Source organism: Taudactylus pleione, unplaced genomic scaffold (assembly GCF_031769625.1).
Source record: "Taudactylus pleione unplaced genomic scaffold, aTauple2 ptg000585l, whole genome shotgun sequence".
Lineage (NCBI taxonomy): Eukaryota > Metazoa > Chordata > Amphibia > Anura > Myobatrachidae > Taudactylus > Taudactylus pleione.
In genome coordinates, this window is record NW_028284987.1 from 5,059,300 (window position 1) to 5,085,575 (window position 26,276).

The 26,276-nt window shown below is 42.0% G+C and overlaps 1 protein-coding gene across 4 annotated transcripts in view; it reads left to right on the forward strand.

Moving 5' to 3' along the window:
* The window catches only part of CTPS2 (CTP synthase 2), a 234,169-nt gene that overhangs the window by 125,252 nt on the left and 82,641 nt on the right, over positions 1–26,276 (forward strand). For all 4 annotated transcript variants that reach the window (XM_088453684.1, XM_088453685.1, XM_088453687.1 and 1 more), the window contains 2 exons: positions 2,176–2,272; positions 17,868–17,923. In XM_088453684.1, the coding sequence (XP_088309810.1) occupies positions 2,176–2,272; positions 17,868–17,923 (153 nt within the window). The remainder of the gene's footprint in view (positions 1–2,175; positions 2,273–17,867; positions 17,924–26,276) is intronic.

Here is a 26,276-nt window from a genome sequence, read left to right on the forward strand (position 1 = left end):
GGGTATATGAGAAATGGGAGAGAACACAGTGGGATAATCAAGTATATACATTGTAACTACATCAGTTAAACAAAGTGAATATGGCATAAATCATATAACAAACATAGTAGGAGTAAGTTAAGCTAAATATTAAAATGGGGTGCTCTCAGCCCGGGCAATGTAAACTAAACAAATGAAAATTCCAATGCAAAAATAGAAAAATGGGGTGGAAGTCCTAATTGGGGCCCTTCAATATAGGATGATAACCTCTATTGATTGTACAGAGAAAAGAGCTAGAAGACACAAAGAAAACTTTTGCAGAAAGTCAAGTTCTAGACGGTGGAGCAGGAGAGGAAAATTGAGCTAGAATGGTGGTCCATTCTTATCTTGGGGGTTGATGTGCAGAATCCTTTGATGGTCTTTGGGAGTGCGTCAGCAGGATCACCTTCTCCAGTGGCGATGCCCAGTTTGGAGAGCAAAGCCGAAGATTCAAAGAGGGTTCTGGCTGTGGGCATTTTCCCTTGGTGCCAGACCAGGATGCCGAAGGGGAGCCCCATTGGTACATCATGTCTCTTTGGTGAAGTAAAGTGGTGATAGGTTTGACATCGCTGCTTTTATTTAAGGTATTTGAGTAGTTATCCTGGAAAACTTGTAGGGCAGTATTGTTGAAAGTTATTGTTTGATGTTTACAAACTTCCCTCATGATGGCTTCTTTCATGGTGAAATAGAGCATTCTCAGAATAATGTCTCTGGATTGTGTCGGGTCCTGCGATTGAGTTGGGTCCCGATTGATGGGCTCGGTCAAGGTCATAATCTTCAGGGGTCCCGGGACAAAATTGGGTAAAAAATCTTTTAAGTTCAAGATGAGTCGGTTCAACCTCTTCGGGGATTCCGGGGTATCTTAAGTTGTTCCTTCAGGCCCTGTTATCTTGGGCATCTTGTAATTGGATGATGGCTTGGCGTGTTACCACCAGTCAAGTGGTTAAAATGTTTTTAAAATAACCTATTTTTTTTAGTTATTCCCGCCCCCCACAAAAACAATATGAGTAAAGAAAAACAGTGAAAAAGAGTAAGATATATATATATATATATATATATATATTATATATATATATATATATATATATATACTCACCTAATGCTGGGCATACACTATACAATTATCTGTCAGATATCTGTCCAATCTGGCTGGTTGGAATGAAAACCTGGTAATGTCTGGGAGCAAATCACAATCATCCATTTGCTCACAAACACTGTAAAAAAACAAAATGGTTCTTCAGACAAATTGGTTAAAACACACGATTTTAACCAATTTGAACAATTGTTTTTTGTCCGTTTTCCAGTATTTAAGACCATATGATCGACTGTCATTTGCTCCCAGACATTACCAGGTTTTCATTCCAACCAGCCAGATTGGACAGATATCTGACAGATATTTGTATAGTGTGTGCCCAGCATTAGTTGTAGTGGGTTTCACACTGTGTGATCTTTCTGTGTGGTTGATGCAGGGGTCCATTTTAGAAGGCAGAGCCATAATTGCAGAGGTAGGGAACCAGGTGCAGCAGTGGGAGGCTGCAAGGCTATTTCCTTCTTCTGACATGACATCACTAGGACTGCTGCTGGACCACATGAAGCCCTCAGGGAGGTCAGTTACTGGCATCTCCAGTCTATAATGCATGGGTTGATTCGTCATGGGGAGCACCCCCACCCAAAAGTGCAGTCTCTCCTTTAAATATGGGGGGGAGAGGTGGTTGTAGCTGCCTCTGCACTGTTTGGGGGCAGGAAGCCGGAAACAGAGTAATTGAGCTGCGGCCATTGCTCTTGTGCTCTATGGACTTCACCAGCAGCTCCAGGCACATTCATGCAGTGTGCTGAGAAGCAGTCAGCTGGCCTGTCCCAAAAGGTCAAAATTCTACAAGCTCACCCTGCCCTGGTGCCCTCTGAGCTCGACGCCCAGGGAACATGCCCCATTCTTGTTATGCCATTTGTTGTTATTTCCAATAGACCATTAGCAATTAACAAGAGCATTACTAAGATACAACAATTACATTTTTCTAGAGGTAGTTAAAGAAAAACTTTTACATTTTCTTTCTCCAACACTCCTATAAGTTTTCTATGTCTAATACATATAGCTGTTGATCATGTTACTGTTTTGTTTATAAATGTTAATAGCAATAATTAAAAATTTTTTTGTAGGTTATTGACATGCCTGAGCACAACCCAGGGGACATGGGTGGCACAATGCGACTCGGAAAGCGAAAGACTGTCTTCACAGCCAGAGGTTCCATTCTAAGTATGAATCCACCTTTTTGTATGATGTGTTATTTACTGCATGTAACTGCTTGTCCCAGACTGCAGCCAGTGAAGTTCTTGTTATATTATCATGTGATGCTGACAAATTGTCTTCACCAAGGTGGGACTGGAGCGTGATGAGGCGCTCTCACAGTACCAAAATTTTCTGAGGGCGTGGTCACGTACTTGTAGGCTAAGCAGGGCTGAATGTAAGCGATTATACACCATTTGGGAGGTGTATTTTTTGTATCTAGCATGAGCAGGTGCGTACTGTTAGTGACTTCAGATTCATACAGCGCTGCCTAAGGGGGAGTATGTCCCTTTTCCGTGCTTGCTTCCTTTGACCAACGTTCGCTCAATTTTCAGCAATATTTTGCCATTCATGTTAAGACATCATTAGTGCTGTTTTCTTTAGCCTGTAATTGATTTATTGTACAGTATATTTATTATTATATATATTATATAGCAATGGTTTCCAAACTTTTTTGAATCACGGCGCCCTAGTGTATCTGCATTTTTATTCATGGCACCCTTAGGCCAAAAGTTTCTTATTGAGTTATTTAAAAAAAATATATATTATTATTATTACGTCATCCTTAAAAAGGGTTGCACTTCTGTTTGTCCACATATATTATGATTGGCAGGGGTTAAAGTGGGCTGGAACGGGGCGGAACTGCGTTCCGTCACTTCTATTTGGAGATGGAACGAGTTCAGCCTCCTCCGACCCACCTTAGCCCGGCGCCGCAGGGAGGCCCCATTTGCCGGGCGCCCGCTGAAATTTTGTTACCAGCGGGCGCCCGGCTCTCTCCCGCAGCAGCAGCCGGAGGCTGGAGCTCACTCTTGAGCTCCGGCTTCCGGCTCTGCTCCCCCCACGGGCACTATGGGAGAGACGTCACGACGTCTCTCCCATAGTTCGGAGGACTCGAAGCAGCCAGGTGGACCAGAGGCATGCAGGAGCGGGGCTTAAGGTAAGTATTTTTTTTTTACGGCACTACTACTGGGGGCATTACTATTGGGGGCACTACTTTAGGAGGTATTACTACAAGGGGCATCACTCCTGGGGGAACTGCATAAGGGGCACTACCACTACTCTGGGCTCTGCATAAAGGGCACCACTACTGGGGGCACTGAATAAGGGGCACCACTACTGGGGGAACTGCATAAGGGGCACCACTACTGGGGCCCTGCATAAGGGGGCGCTACCACTACTGTGGGCCCTGCATAAAGGGCACCACTAGTGGGGGCACTGAAGAAGGGGCAACACCCAGGGGGCACTGCATAAGGGGCAACACTACTGGGGTCACTGAATAATGGACACTACCAATGTGGGCTCTGCATTATGGGCACTACCACTGCTAGGGGCACTTCATAAGGGGCACCACTACTGGGGGCACTGCATAAGGGGCACCACTATTGGGGGCACTGGATAAGGTGCACTACCACTGTGGGCACTGCATATGGGGCACTACCACTGTTGGCACTGCATAAGGGGCACTACCACTACTGATGGCACTGCATTACGGGCACCACTACTGAGGGCACTGCATTAGGGGCACTGTCTCTTCTGGGACCACTACATAAGGGGCACTACCACTACTAGGGGCACTGCATAAGGGGTACCACTACTGGGGCACTGCATCAGGGACACCACTACAATGGGCATTGCATTTGCATAAGGGGCAGTACTGCTGTGGGCATTGTATAAGGGGCACTACTACTGTGGGCATTGTGTATAAAGGACACATATGTGGGCATTGTGTAAAAGGGTCACTGCTGTGGGTCATACATGAATAAGGGACACTACTATGTGGTGTAATGTGAATAAGCAGAGGAAAGGAGGGCTTAGTCCCACCACTTTTCTATAACCACTTTAAGCACTGATGATTGGCAGCCACCAGCACTGTGGTTTGGACCTGGACACCAACTCGTGCCACAGTTTTGGAACCAGTGACTTAAAGTAATAGTTAATATAAGAGGGGATGTGAGAGTAATAAGAAACACTCAATCTTTGTTTAAGAAATAGCCACATGTGATTTGTATGACCATTTCAGCATTGAAAGTGGAGATGGGATGTCACTTTAGTGTGTTGCTTTCCATCACTTAAAGGCCTCCCCCTTCATGAATTAATCATTTACACATTTTTCATTCTTCAGCTAAAATACGGACTGCTAGCTGAGACCTCGTTTCTGTCTTAGGGCCATATTCAATTTGGCAGCGAAAAGTCGGAATTGGGCGAAAATTTTTCGCCTATAATGTAATTTTCGCCTATTTGAAATATCCCCGTATTCAATTACATTGACTTTTCGCCGGTGGGAAAAGTCAATGTTAAAAAACGGGGATAAATATTCGCCTGCCTTTAGCAGATGAAAAAAAACGCAGAATTTTGGTTTAGGGGTGCAGGCTTAAAAAAATTAGCCTGCTCCCTTGGGAAAGACCCCTTAAAACGATCTGTGTCAAAAAATGTAAAAGAAAAAAAAAATCGGGATACTCCAAAAAAAAATTTTTACATTTTGGGGTGAAAAAAAATAAATAGGAAAAACCACTTCTTAAATAGTTAAATAGATTCCAGAGGGGGTTGGAAGTATGCGGCAGGTGTTTTCTTCAATGCTGTGACAGCGCCAGGTGCATTTTTGCAGAATTAAAAAAAATCATTTTAGGGATTTAAAAATATGCTTGCACCCATTTTCATGTACCCCAAATTTGATGGGACCACTTTTAAAAACGAAATAAAAACCCAAAGTGCTCTTCTGCATCACTTCTTCAATGTCAGGAAAAAACACCTGCCGCGGCTAATACAAACCCCGACTTCCTACAGCAGGCACAAAATGGGGTACCCATAGTGATCCCCCATGTCTGGACATCTTTATGTGGGTCCCAGGCACATTTCCTGAAAATTTCCGTTTTTGTTCGTAGATAGTGCAAACAGTCAATTTTAAAAAAAGGAGATATTTTTTCACTTGCCTTCAGCAGGTGAAAAAAGTGCAGATTTGGGGTTTAGGGGTGGAGGCTTAAAAAAAATAGCCTGCACCCTTGGGAATGCCCCCTTAAAACTAAATGTGCAAAAAAAAAACAATTCTGGACACCCCAAAAAAATTATTTCAAATTTTGGGGCAAAAAAATAGGGGAACCGTGTTTTAAAATAGGGAAATAGGTTCAGGGGTATTTTGTAAGTATGCGGCAGGTGTATTCTAGAATAGGCTATTAGCGGCAGGTGCTTTTTTGCAGAATTTTTTAAAAATTACTTTAGGGACTAAAAAATATGCTAGTACCCATTTTCAGGTACCCCAAATTTGATTGGACCACTTTTAAAAATGGAAAAAAAAAGGTAAGTGCTCTTCTGCATCACTTCTTCAAGGTCGGGAAAAAAACACCTGCCGTGGCTATTTAAAAACCCGACTTTCTTTTGCAAGCAAAAACGGGGGTACCCATAGTGATCCCCCTGGTCTGGACATCTTTAGGGGGGTCCTACAATTACTTCCCAAAAAATCCTGTATTTTTTCGCCAATCACAGTTTCGCCTGTTCCCGTTTTCGCCTACTTTGGAATTGAATACAGGGACTAGCGGGCATGCGCGCAATACTTTTCCGCCTGGAAAACATGTGAAGGAGGCGAAAAGTCAAGCAAGCGAAAATTCTGGACTTTTCGCCTCAAATTGAATACGGGCTTTAGACTGCTAAAAGAATAACAGAATTTTCATGTTGTTTTTATTACATGTCTCACATTGTATTTGAAATTAAATTTGTATTACAAAAACAAAATCTTACAGAGTGCAAAACATTGCATAAACATGATACAATGAGCAATGATGTACATGTAGTAGAACATTTTATAAAATTGTAACCTACAACATGAAGGGAAACTGGTGTTTTGCATAGAACTTAGCCATCAGTCGAGGATGCTCCTATCCTACTCGGCTATAGGAAACAAGTAAACGAAGAGTAATGGAAATAAGGTTTTTTGCTGAGGATAATCAACTTTAGGTTGTGCAAGTTCAATGAACTCAATACAACTTCTAAATATCTTTTGAAGAAAAAAAAGTAATAAGAAGTTAGATATTAGGAAGAGAGAAAGGAAGAAATCATAGCATAGGGATTGCAAGTCATGGCCATAATTGGGAACAAGGGGGTGGTTAAGGAAAAATAGAACCATGCTTATTATATGTAATAAAGACAGCTATACCCCACACAATGAGGGAAGCGGGGCAAAAATAGATAGGGACCACAAAATTAGTTGTGAAATCAACTTAGATTACGCAATATATAGTGATCAAGTGGTGTTTTCGAAAACTTTCATAATCTGGTCAGATGTGTCAGTAGGCAGATAATTAAGATATAATTGCCATTTTTTATAAAACCTGGCAACAGTTTTTCAATATCAAGCATTGCTGTGCGCCTATCAAAATACAATATGGAGAGCAATTCTGTTTTCACCATTGCCACAGAGGGGCTGAAGAAATTCATTTTTGCAGTATGCGAGGAAGGGAGTACTAGAGGTATATTTACTAAAGTGCAAGTTTTTTGGAGTGGAGATGTTGCCCCTAGCAACCAATCAGAATCTACTTAACATTTATCTAGCACCTTATGGAAGATAGTAGCTTGAATCTGATTGGTTGCTATGGGCAACAGCTCCACTTCTAAAATTCCGCAATTCAGTAAATATACCCCCTAGTGTTGGTGACCATTAGTGGAAATTAGCTAACAGAAAGGCCTCCCAGGATAATGGTATCATCATTCCTGTAAGCTGTGTGATAAAGAAATTGAGTTTATACCAACTTTTATTTATCTTGAGACACTGCCAAACATTATGAATACAAGTTACAGACCTTACATGATACTTAGGACAACTTCTCCACTCTAGTAGTAGAATATGACATCTTTGGGCTTGTGAAACATAGACCCTTTTTAGAAATTTAACATGAATCTCTTGCAATTTGGCCAAACCAGCAAAACACATAGTGTCTTGTGTAGGCATTAAAATCCTTTCTGGTGATTCAAATTCCAGAAAGTCATGAGTCCAAGCTGCCCATACTCTGGACCATAATTGCAATCTCATTTAAATGTATTGGTAGTAGAGAGCGAATATAGGGAGCGAATGGGGCATTGAGTCATAGGAAGACACAAGGTGCTGGGGGGTAACTTGCTGTATGCATAATTTCTGGCTTGTATGTATAGAAAAAACTGAGAATTTGGGATATCATACATGTCCTTTAGTTGTTGGAAAGTGGAAAGCCAACCTCCAGGATCAAAAATGTCACAGATTGCTGCAATTCCCTTTTCTCTCCATGTGGCACAGTGAGAAATATTGAGTGAGGGTGTAAGGTTTGGGTTACCCCACAATGGCAAATCTTTGGTGAAGTGAGGGTCTGAACCATGCATTTATGTATCGTAAGTCAGGCAACATAAGTGTCCCTAAATAAGAGGTTAGTGGCAATTCCTTTGGGGAATTAGGAATGGGGTGTATGAGAAAGAGCAGCAGGGGAGTTAGGTAAGGATAAGGCGTCCTCTAGGAGTGTATTAGTCAAATGAGTTTGACCCAGACACCAATCCAAAATATATCGTATATCGTTGCAAGCTTAAAGTGCATCTTTACACCACCGCACTTTACAGCACAGCAGTGCTGTGTACTGATTAGCATCATGTTGAGTAAGCTGCTAGCAGCAATGTCTGTAGCGGTTGGAGCCAAAGTCATCTCTGTTGGCATGGCATAGGAAAGAAGGCTGGGGGGATGGTGTGAAGCTACAGTATGCAGTGAGTTATGCACAGTACCCTGACATGAATTCATCTGGTTTCATTGCAAGCTGAAAGTGCGTCTTTACACCATAGCAGTGCTGTGTACTGATTAGCATCATGTTGAGTAAGCTGCTAGCGGCAATGTCTGTAGTAGTTGGTGCCAAAGTCATCTCTGTTGGCATGGCATAGGAAAGAAGGCTGGGGGATTGGTGTGAAGCTACAGTATGCAGTGAGCAGTACCCTGACATGAATTCACCTGGTTTCATTGCAAGCTGAAAGTACGTCTTTACAACACCGCACTTTACTCTCTGTAGCATTGCATTAAGGGTGAATTTGTGCCTTGACAATTGCCATGCAATGCAGTGCAAAAGTAAAATGATAAATGTATATAAGTACTGTAATATAGATAAAATAATATTGATTAGAAAATCACATTGCTCAATGCCCCTGGACGCTGCTGTTGATAGTGTAAAATAAGGGGTCATACTTTCCGTTTATCTGTTTCCGTGAGACTACAGGTCCCAGCCAGCCTGTCCCAGCATCTCTAATGTCTGGACATTAATTGACGGCTGACACCTTTACTACCAGTATAAAGAATTTTTTTTAAATATTTAAAAAAATATATTACTTGCACACAGAATGATTTAATCCTTTGTTACACACTCAAATACAGCTCTCGATCTGTGGCGTACCGAATAACAGGTTCAGTCAGCCAATCAACGGGCGGTGCTGAAGAAACTGCATTGGCTTTTTTACACATGCACAGTGCAGTTTAGGAAAATCGACATCTGGTGGACAGAATGTTGTATTACACTCTCCGGCTTTTCCAGCATCTCAGTACGTTATGATGTGACTCAATACGTCATGAGGCGACTTAATACAGCAAGTTGCTGTATGGCAGAGCCCGACTAGCAGGGTGCGCTACATGGTGTATAGACGCTAGATGTAAGAGGACACATCTGTAAATGCTGCCACTTGGTAGAATGTCAATATGTCATGAAGACCTAGTCCACCTGTACTCTTAGGTTGGATTCATCTATTTCTAGCTCTCCTTGTTTTTTTGTGAATAAATGTATCTATATCCCTAAGGATATTAAATCAAGAGAAAAACAGAAGCTATGTTGCTTGATGGAATTGACAAATTCACTGGAATGTATAAATCAAAATTATATAGATATATCCTTGCTCATCTAGCTTCAATACGCCATGCAGCACGATATGCCTGCCATGAGTGAGCCGTCAGGTCCCATACAGCTCTGCTAACGTCGGGCGTCCTTTTGTGCTGAAAATGCGTCCAAGTAACAATGCGATGCGACTAGGAAGCTAATTAATTTGATATGTAACACTTTTATATCTGCGTACAAAAGAGAATGTAAATGGCACTTGTCGTGAGAAAGAGCTGTGGCCCCTCCATGGTAGCACTTTGTATGCTGATTTAGAGACTAAAGCTGGCCACACACTAGACCAACTTGCATCCAACCATCCAACTAGTTGATAGGTTGGAGTGAAAATCTGGTAAGGTATGGGAGTAAATGATCAGCAATTTGCTCCTAAATAGCAGAAAACAGATGAAAATGGTCGTCAGACAAGTTTGTTAAATGTTTGATCTAAACAATTTGTTCAACAGTTTTTGTCCATTTTCCGGCGTTTCGAAGCAGATTGCTGATTGTCATTTGCTTTCATACCTTACCAGATTTTCATTCCAACCAATCAACTAGTTGGCTGGATGGATGCAAGTTGGTCTAGTGTGTGGCCAGCTTTAGTCGCACACAGATATACAAGTGTCACATATCAAATTAATCAGTACAGTCTCCTGGTACTTCCTAGTTAAATCGCATTGCAACTTACACGCATATTTGGCACAAAAAGATGCAAAAAAGATGCCCAGCACTAGCTGAGGCTCACACAACCAGTCACGCCACGAGGGACTGTACGCGTGACTGCAGCAAAGATGAGTGAAGACACATCTGTACTGTATATAAATCAGGTAAACATCAGACAAAAGGAACAGTTTGCCTTGTAAGAGATTTAAAGAGCAGGTGGACAAGCCCCACCAGCCAAATCACCCTATTCCATGGAAAAGTATTGCAGAGGGAAGCTGATAAATGTCTTGGAGTCATGCAAGAGAAAAAACAATATCTTTGTGGACTGTGGCTTGCTGGTGTTCTGGTAGAAGTTCGCATTAGCTGTAGCGGCAGACAGTCTACGTCAGATGCCAGGCCAATGTAGCTGAAGGTCACCCCATAAGTATAGCTGACCAGGGAGTGAACCAACGCTCCCCGCTGACCGATGGTGCATTCCGGTGGCAAATAGGCGGCAGGGTCCTGGGTGAGTCTGGGAATGGTTAGGAAGGCCACGTTGGATAGGGCGCTCTGGGTGGCACTATTTTCGGCCCTGGTGTACTGCAGATGGTAATGCCTGGCAGGATTGCCAGCTGTAGTGGTGATTTTTGTGGCAGAACAGTTCCATTAAGTAAAGAGCAAAATGGCGCTGCTACCTCTCAGCTTGGCATCCAATCCACACCCCCACATTGCCACATTGTTAAGAGTTTAATGTATTTTATTATGTTGACATAAGTGCAAATTCAATTGTGCTATTGTATAAAATAAACCCCATTGTAGGTACAGGTTGGCACATAGGTCCTGATTCTGATTTGCACAAATGTCTGAATGCAGCCGGATCTAGCAAGTTTTAGCAAACTGCACATGCACTGTATCAAACATAAGCATCTTTGCATATCTCTAGGCATGAAATAGGGATTTCTGAATGTTAAGTGTGAGGCTAGTGGGCGTATGCACGGAAGAGTACTTTGTTGTGGGCATGTAGCCAAAGTTACACCATAATCTGAGTCGTGCGTATGCGGAGGAGATGCCAATTTCACTCATATCTCTTGCGCCCATCGTGGGGTAGGTGATAGTGCTGATGATAATGATGACGGCAGCTTTCACATACTGAAAAAGTGGGGTGTTGCTATGCGTCTGCATTAGGACGTACAGTCAGGTGCATAAATATTGGGACATTGACAGAATTTTCATATTTTGGCCTCTATTCTCCACCACAATGGCTTTAAAATAAAACAAACAAGATGTGATTTAACTGCAGACTTTCAGATTTAATTTGAGGGTAATTAAATCCAAATCTGGTGAACGGTGTAGGAATTACAACGGTTTCTATATGTGCCTCCCACTTTTTAAGAGGCCAAAAGTAATGGGACTATCAACTCAAAAGCTATTTCATGGACAGGTGTGGGCTATTCCCTCGTTATTTCATTATCAATTAAGCAGGTAAAAGGTCTGGAGTTGATTCTAGGTGTGACATTTGCATTTGAAATCAGTTGCTGTCGACTCTCAATATGAGATCCAAAGAGCTGTCACTATCAGTGAAGCAAGCCATCATTAGGCTGAAAAATCAAAACAAACCCATCAGAGAGATAGCAAAAACATTAGGTGTGGCCAAATCAACTGTTTGGAACATTCTTAGGGCTCTATTTACTACAATCCGCATATTGAATGCAGATTGTAGTGTGATATTACCGAGTGAATTCGCATTGCGAATTCAGGCAATATCACAGGGATTTATTACAAATCTCTTACAGGGACAGAGCTTGCGATAAAGCTCTGTCCCTGTGAATCCCCTCCGGAGCCTTATCCCCACCCCCCCGGCACTAAGCCATGCCCCCGCGATCACGGACCCCTCCGCGACCCCCCCCCCCCCGCGACCCCCCTCTCCCTTAATTACAGTTACCTGCATGCTCCCGGCCTCCGGTGATGTTCTCCATTCCTCCGGTCAGGTGATCTCCCATACTGCACTGGGGCCCGATCACCTGATGATCGGGCAGCAGTGCACTATGGGAGACCAGCTGCCCGGAGGGGAGTCATCACCGGAGGCCCGATCACCGGTCCCTGGAGTCAGGTAAGTAATTTTTTTTTTTTTACTATTTTTTTTTATTCTTTTTTTTAATAGAATGCTATAGGAGTAGCAGCTCAATTCAATTTATACAATGTAACAGAATGATAAAAGAGCGCTTGTGTGTGTAATGTGATAATGAATATGTAGCACAATACCTGTTAAAAAGAAACAATGTAAATATGTTAATAAGAAACAATCGGAATCCTGTTCTTTTCCCCTGTGTATGGACAATCCAAAACCAGCAAAATGGCTATAAATATTTGTATATAGTAATAACATTGTTTCTTTTTAACAGGTATTGGGCTACATGTTCATTTATCACATTACTCACACAAGCGCTCTTTTATCATTCTGCTACCTTGAAGATGTGTAAAATCAGGTTATTTGTGAGCAGGAAGAGGCTTTCAAATATCTTGTTTCCCAAAATATATATATTTTTTAATGTAAGCAATTTGAAGTGAGTTTCTGCATTCAGCAAGCAACGTCCTGATGCGCCCAATTCCTCTGGGAATATGAATCTACAAATATTCTAGTTCCTCTTTTTTTGCCATCTTAAAACTTTAAGCCACAAGGGAACTTGTGAAAATAGGACCTGACTGAGCAAGTACCGCAGTTGCTTATACGCATGCAATCGGGCGATTGTTGCATACTGCACATGCGTATGCATCGCCCTGCGCGTGCGTGAAACGGCCACTGCGACCACGCAGACCCATCGCAGAGTGATTGACTGAAAGTGCCGTTTTTGGATAGTGACGGGGGGGTGGTTGGACAAACGCAGGCGTGCCAGTGCCTTTCAACGCCGTTGCATGGGCGTGCATAAATTAGCCACTGCTATACCATACACAGCCTGAGGCCTCATAGTGTGTGCTGAAGTAAGCAGTTCCTGAGTGAGGTCTGACCTGCCTTAACTGTGAGTATGGCTCCGATGTTACTCGATATTACTCAATATTTTGCTATGTTGCCAAAATATACGGATGTGAGTAAGGGGAAGTGGGCGTTCTTTTATTAGGCTGCGATCGCAATGCAAATGCAAACATTTGCATATCACCGCTGATATTAGCAACTACGTTGCATGCGTACAAGCAGAATAGCGATCCTTGCTGAATCAGGACCTTAGTGTCTGATTCTGAGGTGCACAATGGGCCTAATTCAGAGATGCATGCAATCTGGTACACAGCAAACGTGCGAAAATATGCTAATGACTCAGCCGCTGTCTTATGCACAGAGACGCCCATCTCTGGTGTTTCACATCATCCACTTACGAACAAAAGCAAAAACATCGGACACCTTGGTCGCACATCAAACCCTTGGGCAAGCCTATGCTTTCTCAGAATGACACCGGGTCCTCAATCTGCGTACGAATGTTTACTAGTTCTTGCCCAGAAAATGGTTTGACAGCTTGCTTTTCATTAACCACCCCCAGTTACCCATCCCAAACGCTGACTGTTTGTGACTCATTTTGTGAATAAAATCCTCTCTGTGACCTCCGTTGCTAACCAATCGCTGCGCATGGGCAGTGTGGCTACTGCGCAATAACAAATAATATTGCTCCACTTCGTCCAACATCAACATTTTGCGCATCTCTGAATCACAAAATGGTATTTACGCTACAGGACTCATATGTCCAGCTTTATTGTGTTAATGACATTTAAAGTGTTTTTTTTTATTTTTATTCAGTATATTTGTATATACAGTATGTACACAGAATACAACACATTGATTAGGAAGAGAGTTATAATTGCAGAGAGGTAATACAATATAGCCGCTGGCAGTGTGATAACTTGATAAGCTATGGATTTTTGCACAAGACAATTAAAACTATGACCAGTTTTTTGTCAAATACATTTTGATACTGCTTATATCCTACAGTACTGCTGCAAATAAAATCAGCCTGATCTGCTAATATCTCTGAAGTACACTAAGGATAACTCCTGAACTGATTAATTAGGGAAAAGTGATTCCACAATACAATTACGCATTACATTGAATTAAATAAATGTTCCTCCTGAACGTAATGAATGGGCCAGTATGGTTGTGTGCATAATGACACTGCTACATTCTGTGTCTTAATTATTAAATAGAGATGAGCAGTGTCAAATAATAATTGCATATTTGTTTATACTGTATCATATCAGCCAGGTCACATTGCTCTGCTCCTTTTTTCATACGAATGATGTCCAGCACTAAGCAGCAGTAATAACCGCTATTGCAGCTGGTAGCTGGTGCAGTTTACTTATGAGAAGTACACAAATAATCATTGCTGAGCTACAGGCCGGTTATGGCCGATGATGAGCCTCAGTTGCTGAGGAAAAGAAACAGTGTGTACCTGTTCCTAAACTGCAATATGGGCATCCAGCCACTGAAGCCTAGTATTATGCTAAACAATGAGCAAGAACCCTTCTTTTCTTTGTTTACTATTGTTATTGCATTATAAGGTTAATTGTTTAATTCAGATTTAACCATAGTTACTGCGCCGTACCAATCTGTTATTCTCCATATGGTTCACTACCTGTTTCTTGCCAATATTGTCTTTGTTTATTTCACTGTTCTTCTGTTATAAATACAGATTATTAAGAAAAAAATATATGATTGAAACAAAACTTAAACCCCTAGCCAATTTCTTTGCCTCTGATCTTGAGTATTAATTTGTGGCTTGGGGGATTTGCCTGACTGCCCTATCTTTTGCATGGGGTGATGGATGCAAGCAGCTCAATGCAAATTATACAGGCACCACTCTATGGGAGCACTCAAGAGCAATGGTTTCCACCTGTAATTTCACTGAAGATTTTAGCCATTTTTTACCACCATAATTACCATACCGTAGATTAGAAACTGATGATACCTGTCTGTGAATCCCCCCCCCCCCCTTTAAAAAAAAAAAAAAAAGCTGTAATAGAATAAATGGGACATGTTGGACCTGCCTCTGGTCAGCAAGTAGTAGACATCCAATAGCAATGTCCCTGCTAAGCCTACAACCATCCCAATTCTCCCGGGCACCACATCCGCAGCCAGCAGAAGCAAGGTGAGAACATCCATTCTTTCCACTGCTTGGATTTAGGAAAAAGTGGGGAAAGTATAGGCTGGCATAAGCCGCTCACAATGCTGCTGAGCTCTGTGTCAGTAATGACACATCACAGACATAGTAAATAATCTTGTATAACGTTAGCTGAGCTACTCCAATGAAAAAACAAGTTTGCAGAATACACTTTTCAAGTGGCGCCCTTAAAGTTAACAAGTATCTCCTGACTCAATGTGGCATAACTGCTATGCAATGTCACTTATTAACATGTAGCAATCATAGTTTAGTTTGAGGGGTTACAGAGGCCATTCATTTTTTTGCTGCAGTACAGTGGCAATTTATTTATCACAGCTCTATTAGGCTATACTTTTTTTCAGTCATAGCAGTTATGACATTTTTTAGTTGGTTATTAATTTAATTGTGTCTTGTACATGTGGATAAATATACTAAACCGTTTTATGTTATGCCGCTGTAGTTTGTCCAATCGCTGACTGTTACTGCATTGACCATGGACTCCGCAGATGCATTTCACCCCCCAATAATTTTAGCCTTGCCCCTACCTCATATGATTAACATGAGGGCTTTTGAAGCATATTAAGGGATTATTGAACAAACATTCAGACAATGGCAACTCTCCCAGCACATCTTTACCAGACCTACCTAAGGTTCTGTTGTACAAATTTTCTTCTACATAGGTCAGTATTCTCATTATACAAATGGAAAGTAAAATATTGAGTTTTTGTGACTTTAAATCAGTCCATATTAATTTTATTCATGTACATCAAAGGGATAAAATGCACATTAGTAAGTTACTCAGATTTGTACACTACTTTAAACACACACACATAAGTCAGATCTGTTTTCCTTATTAAAACATTATACTTACATAATGAACAGATGTGGCTCCCACCTTTATCTGTCAGGGAGGCTGCCCGTGCAGCAGTCCTATCAGTGTCCCGGGCCGTGTCCCGTTCTCCCTGGTACATGCACAATGCATCTGGCAGGGCCCGCGACCAGAGCATGCGCAAAAGCACCAGCTTCAAGGAAATGTATTGGCTGCAGCCTCTAAAACCCAGGTAGGGATGACGTCAAGGCAGCTTATTGGCTTCCCATTGGAAGCGCTCTCTCTGCTATTAGTGGTATGGACTAACAGTCCCAGGAAGTGAAAACACCTCCCCTGGGGCTGTCTGTCTGGTTGTGATTAGCAGATAGCACTTCTAATAGAAAGCCACTGCAAGGAACACTTTCTGGGCATGGCGGATTTTACTGGGGAGGCTGCAGCCCCCAGGTAAATCCATCACTGATAATAAGTGATTTTGGGATTCATTTATGGGTGGATGTATAGGTGCTCAGAACATGTGCAAGGAGAAAATACATGCATAAAAATAAATCACATTTAGATGCATATGTTCCGTCTGTAGTCATGATGCACCCAGATTAAAACAATAGCGTGTTCGCTAGATGTGCAATAGGTGTACAAGTTTGTATTCTTATACCCCATGATAGCATAGAGAGAGTGCAGAGATGTGGCTTGACAGTGTTAATAATAAATGCTAAAGTCACAGTATCCTATTTATACACAATATAATAGTGTAATGTGCATACAAGAGAATAGCATCTTGAGCTTTGATACATATGAAAGTTATTTTACGTAAATATTTCTTAAATTGAATAAAAATAACATTAAGTTAAATAGTATCTGTTTTATCCTATAAGTCAAATTGCAGTCTTTTTTAATATAGTAGTCCAAATAAAAATGTCAATAAAACAGCATAAATAGATTTTGGCAATTTCACGTAATTGTCACAGTGCGCCGGACACCGGCTGTCACTTACTGGGTCCGGTAGCACTGGAATCCCAGGCAGCGGGCGGGGTGTCCCCAGGGGCTGCTGCTGATGTATGCGGCTCCCCCCGCTGTGCGGCTGTGGCTCTCCTAGGAGCGCGCACGCAGACCTGCAGGAAAATTGAAAGGGCCATGTACACCTAAATGGTGATGTCACAGTAGGCGCCAAATTACAAGCCTGCCTATTTAAGGAAGTCCCTTGGATCACTCCTGTGCCAGAGTATAGGCTCCATTACCTTACCCCAGCGTTCCTGTGCAAATCCTGTTACCTGTTCCTGAACTTGACTTTGTTTTGTGTCTCTGATTTCGTCTGAACCTGGTACCGTATTTGATATCTGGTTCTGACCTCGGCTATCTTCTGTGACCCGCATACGCCTGCTCCCTGGTACCGTCTTGTCCGTCTGGTTTTGACCAGGCCTGTTGACTACGCTGAAATTTTTCTCCACTCCATCCAGAGTTTACCAGTACCTGTATAAGGAACCTATCCTGAAGGCCGCGACCTGTGTGTCGGACGCAGCCAAGTCCATTACTTGCGAGGGTCCCTGGTGAATACCGCTGGTACATTAGACTCCACGCCTCAGAAATAGGTCACGCCAATCCCCAAATACGGGTCGCAACCACTATCCACCCAAGAGTTGTGACCGTAATATAGCCGCAACACTAATGAGTTGTCAAGAAACAATCAGTTAGTCAGAAGCAGTTAGATAGTGGTATGAATAGTCATCAGTATCCCTGTATATCATATTATTAATCCTCAAGCATCCCCAAGAGATACACCTTCTAAAATACGTATCTGCAGATGCATCCTCATCTAATTCTCTCTCATTTACATGAACATGCTGCTTCTGTGCTTGGTTTACACTTGCTCACCCATGCTCACCACTGTTCCTGCTCCCCAGTTGTAGGTAGAGGCAAGTTATGGATATGCAAAAAATGTAAATACAATCATTTGCCTATGTATTTTTGGTGTGCACGCACAGTACAGAAATGTATATCATACACAAAAACACCAGACGTTTGTCCAATTCTACATGAGCCTCTTTGTGCGTTAAGGATCTGTTTTGCTAACTATATAATATTTTTTTTTTTTTTTTCAGAGAAGCTCTACGGTAATGTTGACTTTCTAGAAGAGCGACATAGACACCGGTTTGAGGCAAGTACCTCCAAATGGACTGTTGAGTTTTTCAATTATGCAAATGAGAAAATACTATAGATGATCATAAAGTGTAATTGAGTAATCTGAATAAGTGAACAAAAATAGATTATATAACTGTATTTTTCAAACAATAACATTGATAAGAATAACTGCAAATTAACTAGAAATAAATGCTTCAAGATCTTAAGAAAATGTCATCAGTAGGACTAGAGATGGTAATAGTAATGTTGACGCTTTAATAAATATTTGTATTTTTGAAGGTATATTTACTAAAGTGAGAGTTTTAAAAGTGGAGATGTTGCACATAGCAACCAATAAGATTCTACTTAACAGTTAACTAGCCCCATCTAGAAGATAATAGCTAGAATCTGATTGGTTGCTATGGGCAACATCTCCACTTCTAAAAACTCTCACTTTACTAAATTTACCCCTAAAATGGAATGTACATAACATTACTTATTCTCTGTTTTATATATTTGGTGGTCTTGCTCAAGTATCATCTGGATATGGTCTAAAGCTTAGCAATTAGTGAATACGCTATTCTCTCCCCGACCAGTGGACCCATCACACTGTTTATGCTAGGCATCTATAAGAGATTAATTCACGAAATGTTATTGTATGTATGCACCAGCGCTCTAAGAATAAATAAACCTTGTATCGGGGGCAGCTGTAGGCATATGAGGTAACCACCCTCAATTTACATATGGATTCTTGATTGTTATACACCTTGACAAAGGCTAGACAAAGCCGAAACGCGTTGGTGTACTGACACTATTAGCAGGAAAAGAGACCCAGCACTGGATCGCAGGACAAGCACACACGTAGGACCCGGACAGCGCGTATACACGCTGACAAACTTGCATTGAAGCCACGGCCCGACTAAGCCAGAGGCACATACTGACAGCCTAACATCAGAGCGGGACTGCAGACCACGCGACAGACGGAGCGAGTCTCACCGCCTATACCACCTGTAAGAATCAGAAGAGACCAGTGCCTCAGATAGCCGAAGAGCAGAAGGTGCGCCCACGGACCTGAACGGCAGAAATCCAGCGGTGATCGTCCGTGACGCCAGTATCAAGAGACTGGAGTCTCTGCAGCCCAGGAAGGGTAAGTCACCCACGGGGCTCATCACGGCCAGACCCCAGCGGCTATACAAACATTCCAAACAGCCATTTACTTATTGATTCAACGACGACCTTACCAGGGTCCATATACAATAAGCAACTTTGGTCCATTTAACTGGACACCATCGGGACAATACAAATACAGAATTCCCCATTCCTCCCCCCCCCTTTCCCCCCAATACCTACACCCAAGCACTATTGTCATTTGTCTATTACACACTCCCACACACTCACCCTTCCCAATGTTAGTTTGTAATGTATACGTGCTGTAATGTTATATGTGGACGTCTTATAATCACCTAATGCCAGCAGGAGATTTTACAGTGTCCAATTTAAGTGTGGCAACAATTTATCTTCATCTGATACAGAGATTAAATCAGACACATGTTAAAGGTTCATTCTTTTATATTTAGGTATAACATAGAATTGTCATTTCAAATATTGCCAACAGACGCCGCAGGTGTCTGTTAAAAAGTCTGTATATGATCTGATAAGGCCACATATTGATAAATAAAAGTTTTTAAGAAAGACCAACATCTATTCATTTATTTAGACGATATACTATACATAGGTAGAACGCTGAGGTAAAATTATAACAATCAAGAATCTATAAGAGATTAGTAGTTGGTTGGAATACATTTTAATTATGCAGACATTACGGAGCTGATGTGCTTTATATAACAATTTTGTGCCGTATCAGTATAGAAGTGACTTGGTAGCTGAGAGCCTGACGCATGCAGGTAAATATTTTAACCCTAACCCACATTTCCCGCAGCCTAACACGATCGTCTAACCCTAATATCGTCGGGATAGCAGCCGTCTCGATTCTGTCTGCCGACATTGTCTGCGCCAGGATGGTGACTACATCCCCTTTGACACACTTTGATTTATTAAGTGATAACACAAAGCATGACAGCATAGTTTGTATTATTAACATACAGTATAGCATTAAAGGTGAAAAAATGAAACAAGTTGAACATAGAAACTGGGCTGCACTTCAGAGAACGTGATGTATAACAGGGAAGCGACCTCACCTATGCTGATCAAAAATTAGGTCAGTCGTCTTATGTTGAAACAATTTAACTTTATAGGCATTATAGCAATAAAGTACTAGAGATAAAAAAATAGGTGAGCTTGTCAGCTGGCGGCGTAACTAGTTTTGTGCCTGTACCAGCACTCCTTTAGAGACATTAACCCATTGGAGTATATCGATAAATGCCAAAATCTTAATGTAAATGTTTAATAATTATTCAAAGATATTACTATTAATTATATAGAACTGTTAGATATCCTGCTATTATTGTCTGATAATTACAGAGAAATGTGAATTAATCCAATGTGTCAAATTCGTGGGTGCCCGATGAACTAATAATAATCTATAAAAACAAATATACGTAAAAATGCATATACAGGAGTGCACATAAACACGTATGTACAAGTTTGTATTTAAATGGGAAGCAGTGCTAAATATAATTAAAATAATATGGGATTAGTGTTCGTGTGAAGAGCTGAGGAGAGAAAGAGAACTAAGATAAAAGGGAGATGGGGACATACAGATATGACCTGTGCCATGCAATGCTTTACACAGTGCAGAGAGAACAGGAGGAGCAATGGCCCTGCAGAAGAAGGTAATGATAAGGGAGACTGTTGCTTTTGTTGTTTCTCTCTCCTATAATATACAGATGTGTCCTCATACATCTAGCCTCCTTGCAGCTAAACAGCCCTTCAGGCCGTGGCGTGACTCGGTAGTGCCGAGCATCTTTTCGTGCAACTTTTTACCTTCAAATGCATCTTATTCGCACAGTGATGCAAATAGCACAAGCAGTTCCTGCTGATATGCCTATGTTCTGTGTGCATCTGCGGGTGTAGCTGCATGCTAAAGACTACGTTACAGTGTCAGCGGCTGTAACACTAATGTAGCGTGTCATATGCAGATACACCCGAAGTCAGGGCCGAAACTAGGATTTTTGTCACCAGGGGCAAGACAGTAATTTGGCACCCCCCCTGGTAATTCCCTCTGCAGCAGTGCCCCTATAGTAATGCCCCCTGAGGTAATGCCCCTGTAGTAGTGCCCATATAGTGATGCCCCTGTAGTAGTGCCCATATGATAATTCCCCCATAGTAATGCCCCTGTAGTAGTGCCCATATTGTAATGCCCCCATAGTAATGCCCATATGTTAATACCCCCATAGTAATGCCCCTGTAGTGCCCATGCTCCCATATTAATGCCCTTGTGGTAATGCCCCTGTAGGGCCCATGCTTTCATAGTAATGCTCCTGTAGTGTCCATGCTCTCATAGTAATGCCCCTGTAGTGCCCATGCTCCCATATTAATGCCCTTGTGGTAATGCCCCTGTAGTGCCCATGCTTTCATAGTAATGCTCCTGTAGTGTCCATGCTCTCATAGTAATGCCCCTGTAGTGCCCATGCCCTCATAGTAATATCCCTATAGTGCCCTTACAGTAATGCCCCTGTAGTGCTAATGCCCCCACAGTAATGCCCCTGTGGTAATGCTTCTGTAGTGCTCATGCCCCATTAGTAATGCCCATTATTGCCCATGCCCCCATAGTAATGCCCCTGCCCCCATAATAATGCCCCTGTAGTGCAGCTTATTACAAAAAAAAATACTTACCTTGAACCCTGCTCCTGCATCCAGCGTCGCATCCGGTCCGCCGGCTGCTCCTCGGAACTATGGGGGAAACGTGATGACGTCTCTCCCATAGTGCCCGTGGGGAGAGCCGGAAGCTGGAGTTTGGGAGAGAACTCCAGCCTCCGGCTCCGGCTACACCGCGTCGCTGCAGAGAAGGAGCCGGGCGCCCGCTGGTAATAAATATTACCAGCGGTCGTCCGGCTTGGAGCCTCTCTGCAGCGCTGGGCTGGAGGTCACTGGCACCGGGTACAGCGGCGCACCCGGTGCATGTGCACCTCCAGCCCCCCCCCCTAGTTGCGGCCCTGCCGAAGTCGCACACAAAATGTAGACATGCTGCATATCATTTTAATCAGCTAAAGCTGCTTGTGCTAAATATTTGCACCGCTGTGCGAATATGACACATTTGAAAGCTAAACAGTTGCAAGAAAAGACACTCGGCAATACCGAGTCACACGGAACTCCCGCGTTATGTGTAGCGCGACTTGTAGCGCATGGAGGATAGATTTATTTGGACACATCTGTAGTTAATGTCATTTGCGTATTGTATACTAGGTACTTAGGATGAATATTTTGGTGCAGCTAAGTTGCAACGTCTGTGGTTCACTTAACGGCTATTTCACGCAATGTGAAGATATTTTTATGTGGACACATCTGTATTTGATCACTGTTTTTAAATTAATCTACTTGTATACACTGGCAACTGTTTGTTATTTTATGATGACACCTTCAGCCAATCACAACTTATTACTACTGAGCTTTTCCAGCCAATAGTGTTAAATAATGCAATACAGCTGTGAGAAATTATTCTCTTCATTCAGTTAGAGTGAAGGCGAGACAGAATGCCTCTGGATCTATGGCAAACTGAAAATAAAATCTAGCAGCCAATTATAAAATTTAGATTCCATAAGACATGGCAAAGTGGATTGCTTTTACTTTAATTCCCCATTTAATTCTTACTCACACTTAACTTACTTACATCTTACATGACATGAATGACTGTAGGAGCAGTTAAATTCTAATTTTCATATTATTTTTATATTAGCAACCCACCCCGGCTTCGCATTGGGAGTAATTTAAATTTACCAAAGCCCCCTGCATCTCAAAACAACCTACGCCATGTCACCACAGTCCCTGCACCCTGGGCTTCTCACTCCTGCCACTGGGATGTGCTGGGAAGGGCAAGAGAATAATGAATGAGAGATTTGTATTGCAACTACCATAAGCATATTCAACAGCCTCCATGTGCACTTCTACCCAGCTGCCGAACATGGCGTTGAGCAATGTTCTCTTTGCACAATGTACCCTGTATTTCCTGGGCTTCCTGTTGAGCTTCTTCGCCGTGCTGCCCCTGTCCAAGAATAGTGCTGACTTTCATGGGAGGTGCCTCCTGTTCACAGGGGGAGTGTGGCTGAGCGGAAACATCAGGCTGGAGAGGGAGCACCTCACGGTAGAGGATGGTGGCTGGAGTCCGCTTGCAGGTTCAGCATAGGGATGGACATCAGAATCAGATGGTTACTAACCATTGATGTTTTTGTTTCGATGGTAGTGTTTTTACCATTTGATGGTGGCAGTCCGATGTTTGTCACCATCCAATGGAAATCATTCGATGCTGTCCATTGATGTTTTTTTTGTTTTTTTTCATTCCTGATAAATATGCTTCCCCTGGCACATTGCTGGCTACTGTTTCTGCATCAGGGCATCTTCATGGGTTCGTTAGATGCTGTCTCTCACTCTCTGTCTGCCTTAGATGTGACCCTGCTCAGTCCCTGACTCCCTCCCCACTATAGCCTGCTGCTAAACAACTGGGCACATTGTTATCTCTGATTAACGCGCCCTGTCTCTTGCTGTTTCAGCACCCTGGCCAGCTCCTTTACAGCAGCTTGGTGCAAGATTTTTCTCTAAACTTGTCTCTGCTCGGGTTCCTCTTGTCACAGATTAATGGTTCATACAGCAAATCCTTCCTCGGCTAATGCTGTATAGAATAGTAAAAACCCCATCAAAATCCATCCAGTGGTTCAAGAGATTAGCCCGAACGAGAGAGAGAAGTAATGTCTCATTTAAAACATTCAAACATATACAAACTTATGGAGTAGCAATTTTGTTGCTGAACTACATTATCCATCCCCAAGATTCCTGTATACTATTTAAATTAGGCTGCCCAAAGTAATGAAAGCATTTTATGAAAAAGTAGAGTTATGCATCATTACGGTATTACAAAAAATAAACTTTCTAAATGACTATAATTGTGACATGGCAGCCATTTCTGTTTGATTTTAGGTGGCATTCAGAATTAAGCAAATTGTGAAGTACATCTATAGTTTTTGAGAAGAACTGATTATGTTGCTCAGAGAATATTTTTTTTGTGACTACAAACCCTGTGTTTTTGTCAGTCTAATTTAACTTTAGAATGTTCAAGTATAATAATTACCTAACAAACTTTGCTTTATCATTTCCTTTTAAATTACTAAAGCATTTTGTTTTAAATTACAAAAGTAGAGTTATGCATTATTACAGTAATACAAAAAAGTATACTTTGTAAATGACTTTAATTGTGACAGGGCACACAGGGTCTCATTCAGAGCCGCTCGTAAGCGGCCGCTCGTTCGTTCCGAGCGATGTTCGCACATCTGCGCATGCGTATGGGTTTTAGTACGCGAACCAGTCAGTGCGGCCAGAAATCGTGTGCTCGCAAAATAGCGAATGTCTGCTAATTTGGGTGACATGATGAGGCGTTTGTGGGTGGTAACAGGGGAAGGTGCTTGAAAACGGGGAGTGGTGATCCGAACGCAGGCATGCCAAAAGGTCAAAACGGGCGTTTTAAGGGTGTGCATAATTAATAAAGCAGCGTCAGTGACCACGTCACTTGGTTGTCTTTTAGCCAGAACTGTTCGCATGATTGCGGTAGGAAAAACCAACCGCAAGAATTGCGAGCAGTTCATACGCCGTTCGATGTACTCGATTAATCTAATAAATAGCGGAGATGACGTATGATGCGAGCGGCCAGGGGGCGTTTTTTACAAAATAACAACCGCATGTTTTGTTCACTCGTTCAGACATAGAGGCGTCAACAGACCGCAAAGAGCGAACGGTCAATTTAAATAGCCAGCCCCTTTTTCTGAACGAGCGAGCGCAAATAGCGTCCGGCTCTGAATCAGACCCACACTTCTGTGTAATTATAGGTGGCATCCAGCACTAAGCTAACTGTGAAATACATCCATAGTTTTTGGCAAGAACTTATTAATGTTGCTCTTCAGAGAATATATTTTTTTGTGACTACAAACCCTGTGTTTTTGTCAGTCTAATTTAACTTTAGAATGTTCAAGTATAATAATTACCAAACAAACATTGCTTGATCATTTCCTTTCAAATTACTAAAGTGGTCTAGACTATATTTTGAAATAATATTACAGGAGTAATAATAAAGCATGATTAATCTTTTTGTATAAAGGGAGTTGGGCGGAATTTGTGTCTAAATGTTAAGCACAAAATGTGCCTGGCAAAAAGGTGCATTGAGCTTGTAGAGCTGGTTGTATACTCAAGATGTGTCCAGCTGGGCAAGGGTTGCCTATGTGCCTGCTTCATTTCAGAAGAGAACAGTAGTATATGAGACTGGTTTAAACCAGGAGGTTTGGCTGTACACTGATAGAAGTAAATTGTATTTCTGTCAAACTCTACATCTGCTCCAAAAGGTACATGTGGTCAGGGGCGTATCTTCCTATTGGCCTGGATGGCCCTCGCCAGGGGTGCCCCAGCCGAGGGGGGGGCGCCGTTGCCCCCCCGACATCATTAGCAAATGATCACTGGTCTCCTGTTTGCTCTGCGCAGTGTACCGCAGACAGCTGTCATTAGTAAATGATCCCTAGTCTCCTTCCGTCTCCTCTGCTCTTATCAGTGTCCTCCATTGATAGTTAATGTGTATCAGGCTTCTTATATGTCCCTTTATATCAGAAACATTTAAAATTAGAGAGAATAATTTTTTTTAATTCTTTTTTTCTAATATATCTCTTCTCCCACAATACCCACTACATACCAATCACCAATCACTAAGTCCCATATCTCAACCTTGCAGGAAAAGAGTGCAACACCACATCAACCACAATGCTCTATTCACAAGGTAATTTGCATATATGCAAATTATCTTGCCCACAATGCACCTTGTTTGTTATTGATGCCCTCTTTTCCTGTGTTGTTGACATATAGAAATTAATAAACAGTGCTTGCATGTAGTAAGTGTTATAACTGAAAAAATATAAAAATATATATGTATTTTAAAAAAGTGTGTGTATATATATATATATATATATATATATACAGTCAGGTGCATAAATATTGGGACATTGACAGATTTTTCATATTTTGGCTTCTATTCACCACCACAATAGCTTTGAAATGAAACAAACAAGATGTGCTTTAACTGCAGACTTTCAGATTTAATTTGAGTGTAATTACATCCAAATCAGGTGAACGGTGTAGGAATTACAACGGTTTCTATATGTGCCTCCCACTTTTTAAGGGGCCAAAAGTAATGGGACTATCAACTCAAAAGCTATTTCATGGACAGGTGTGGGCTATTCCCT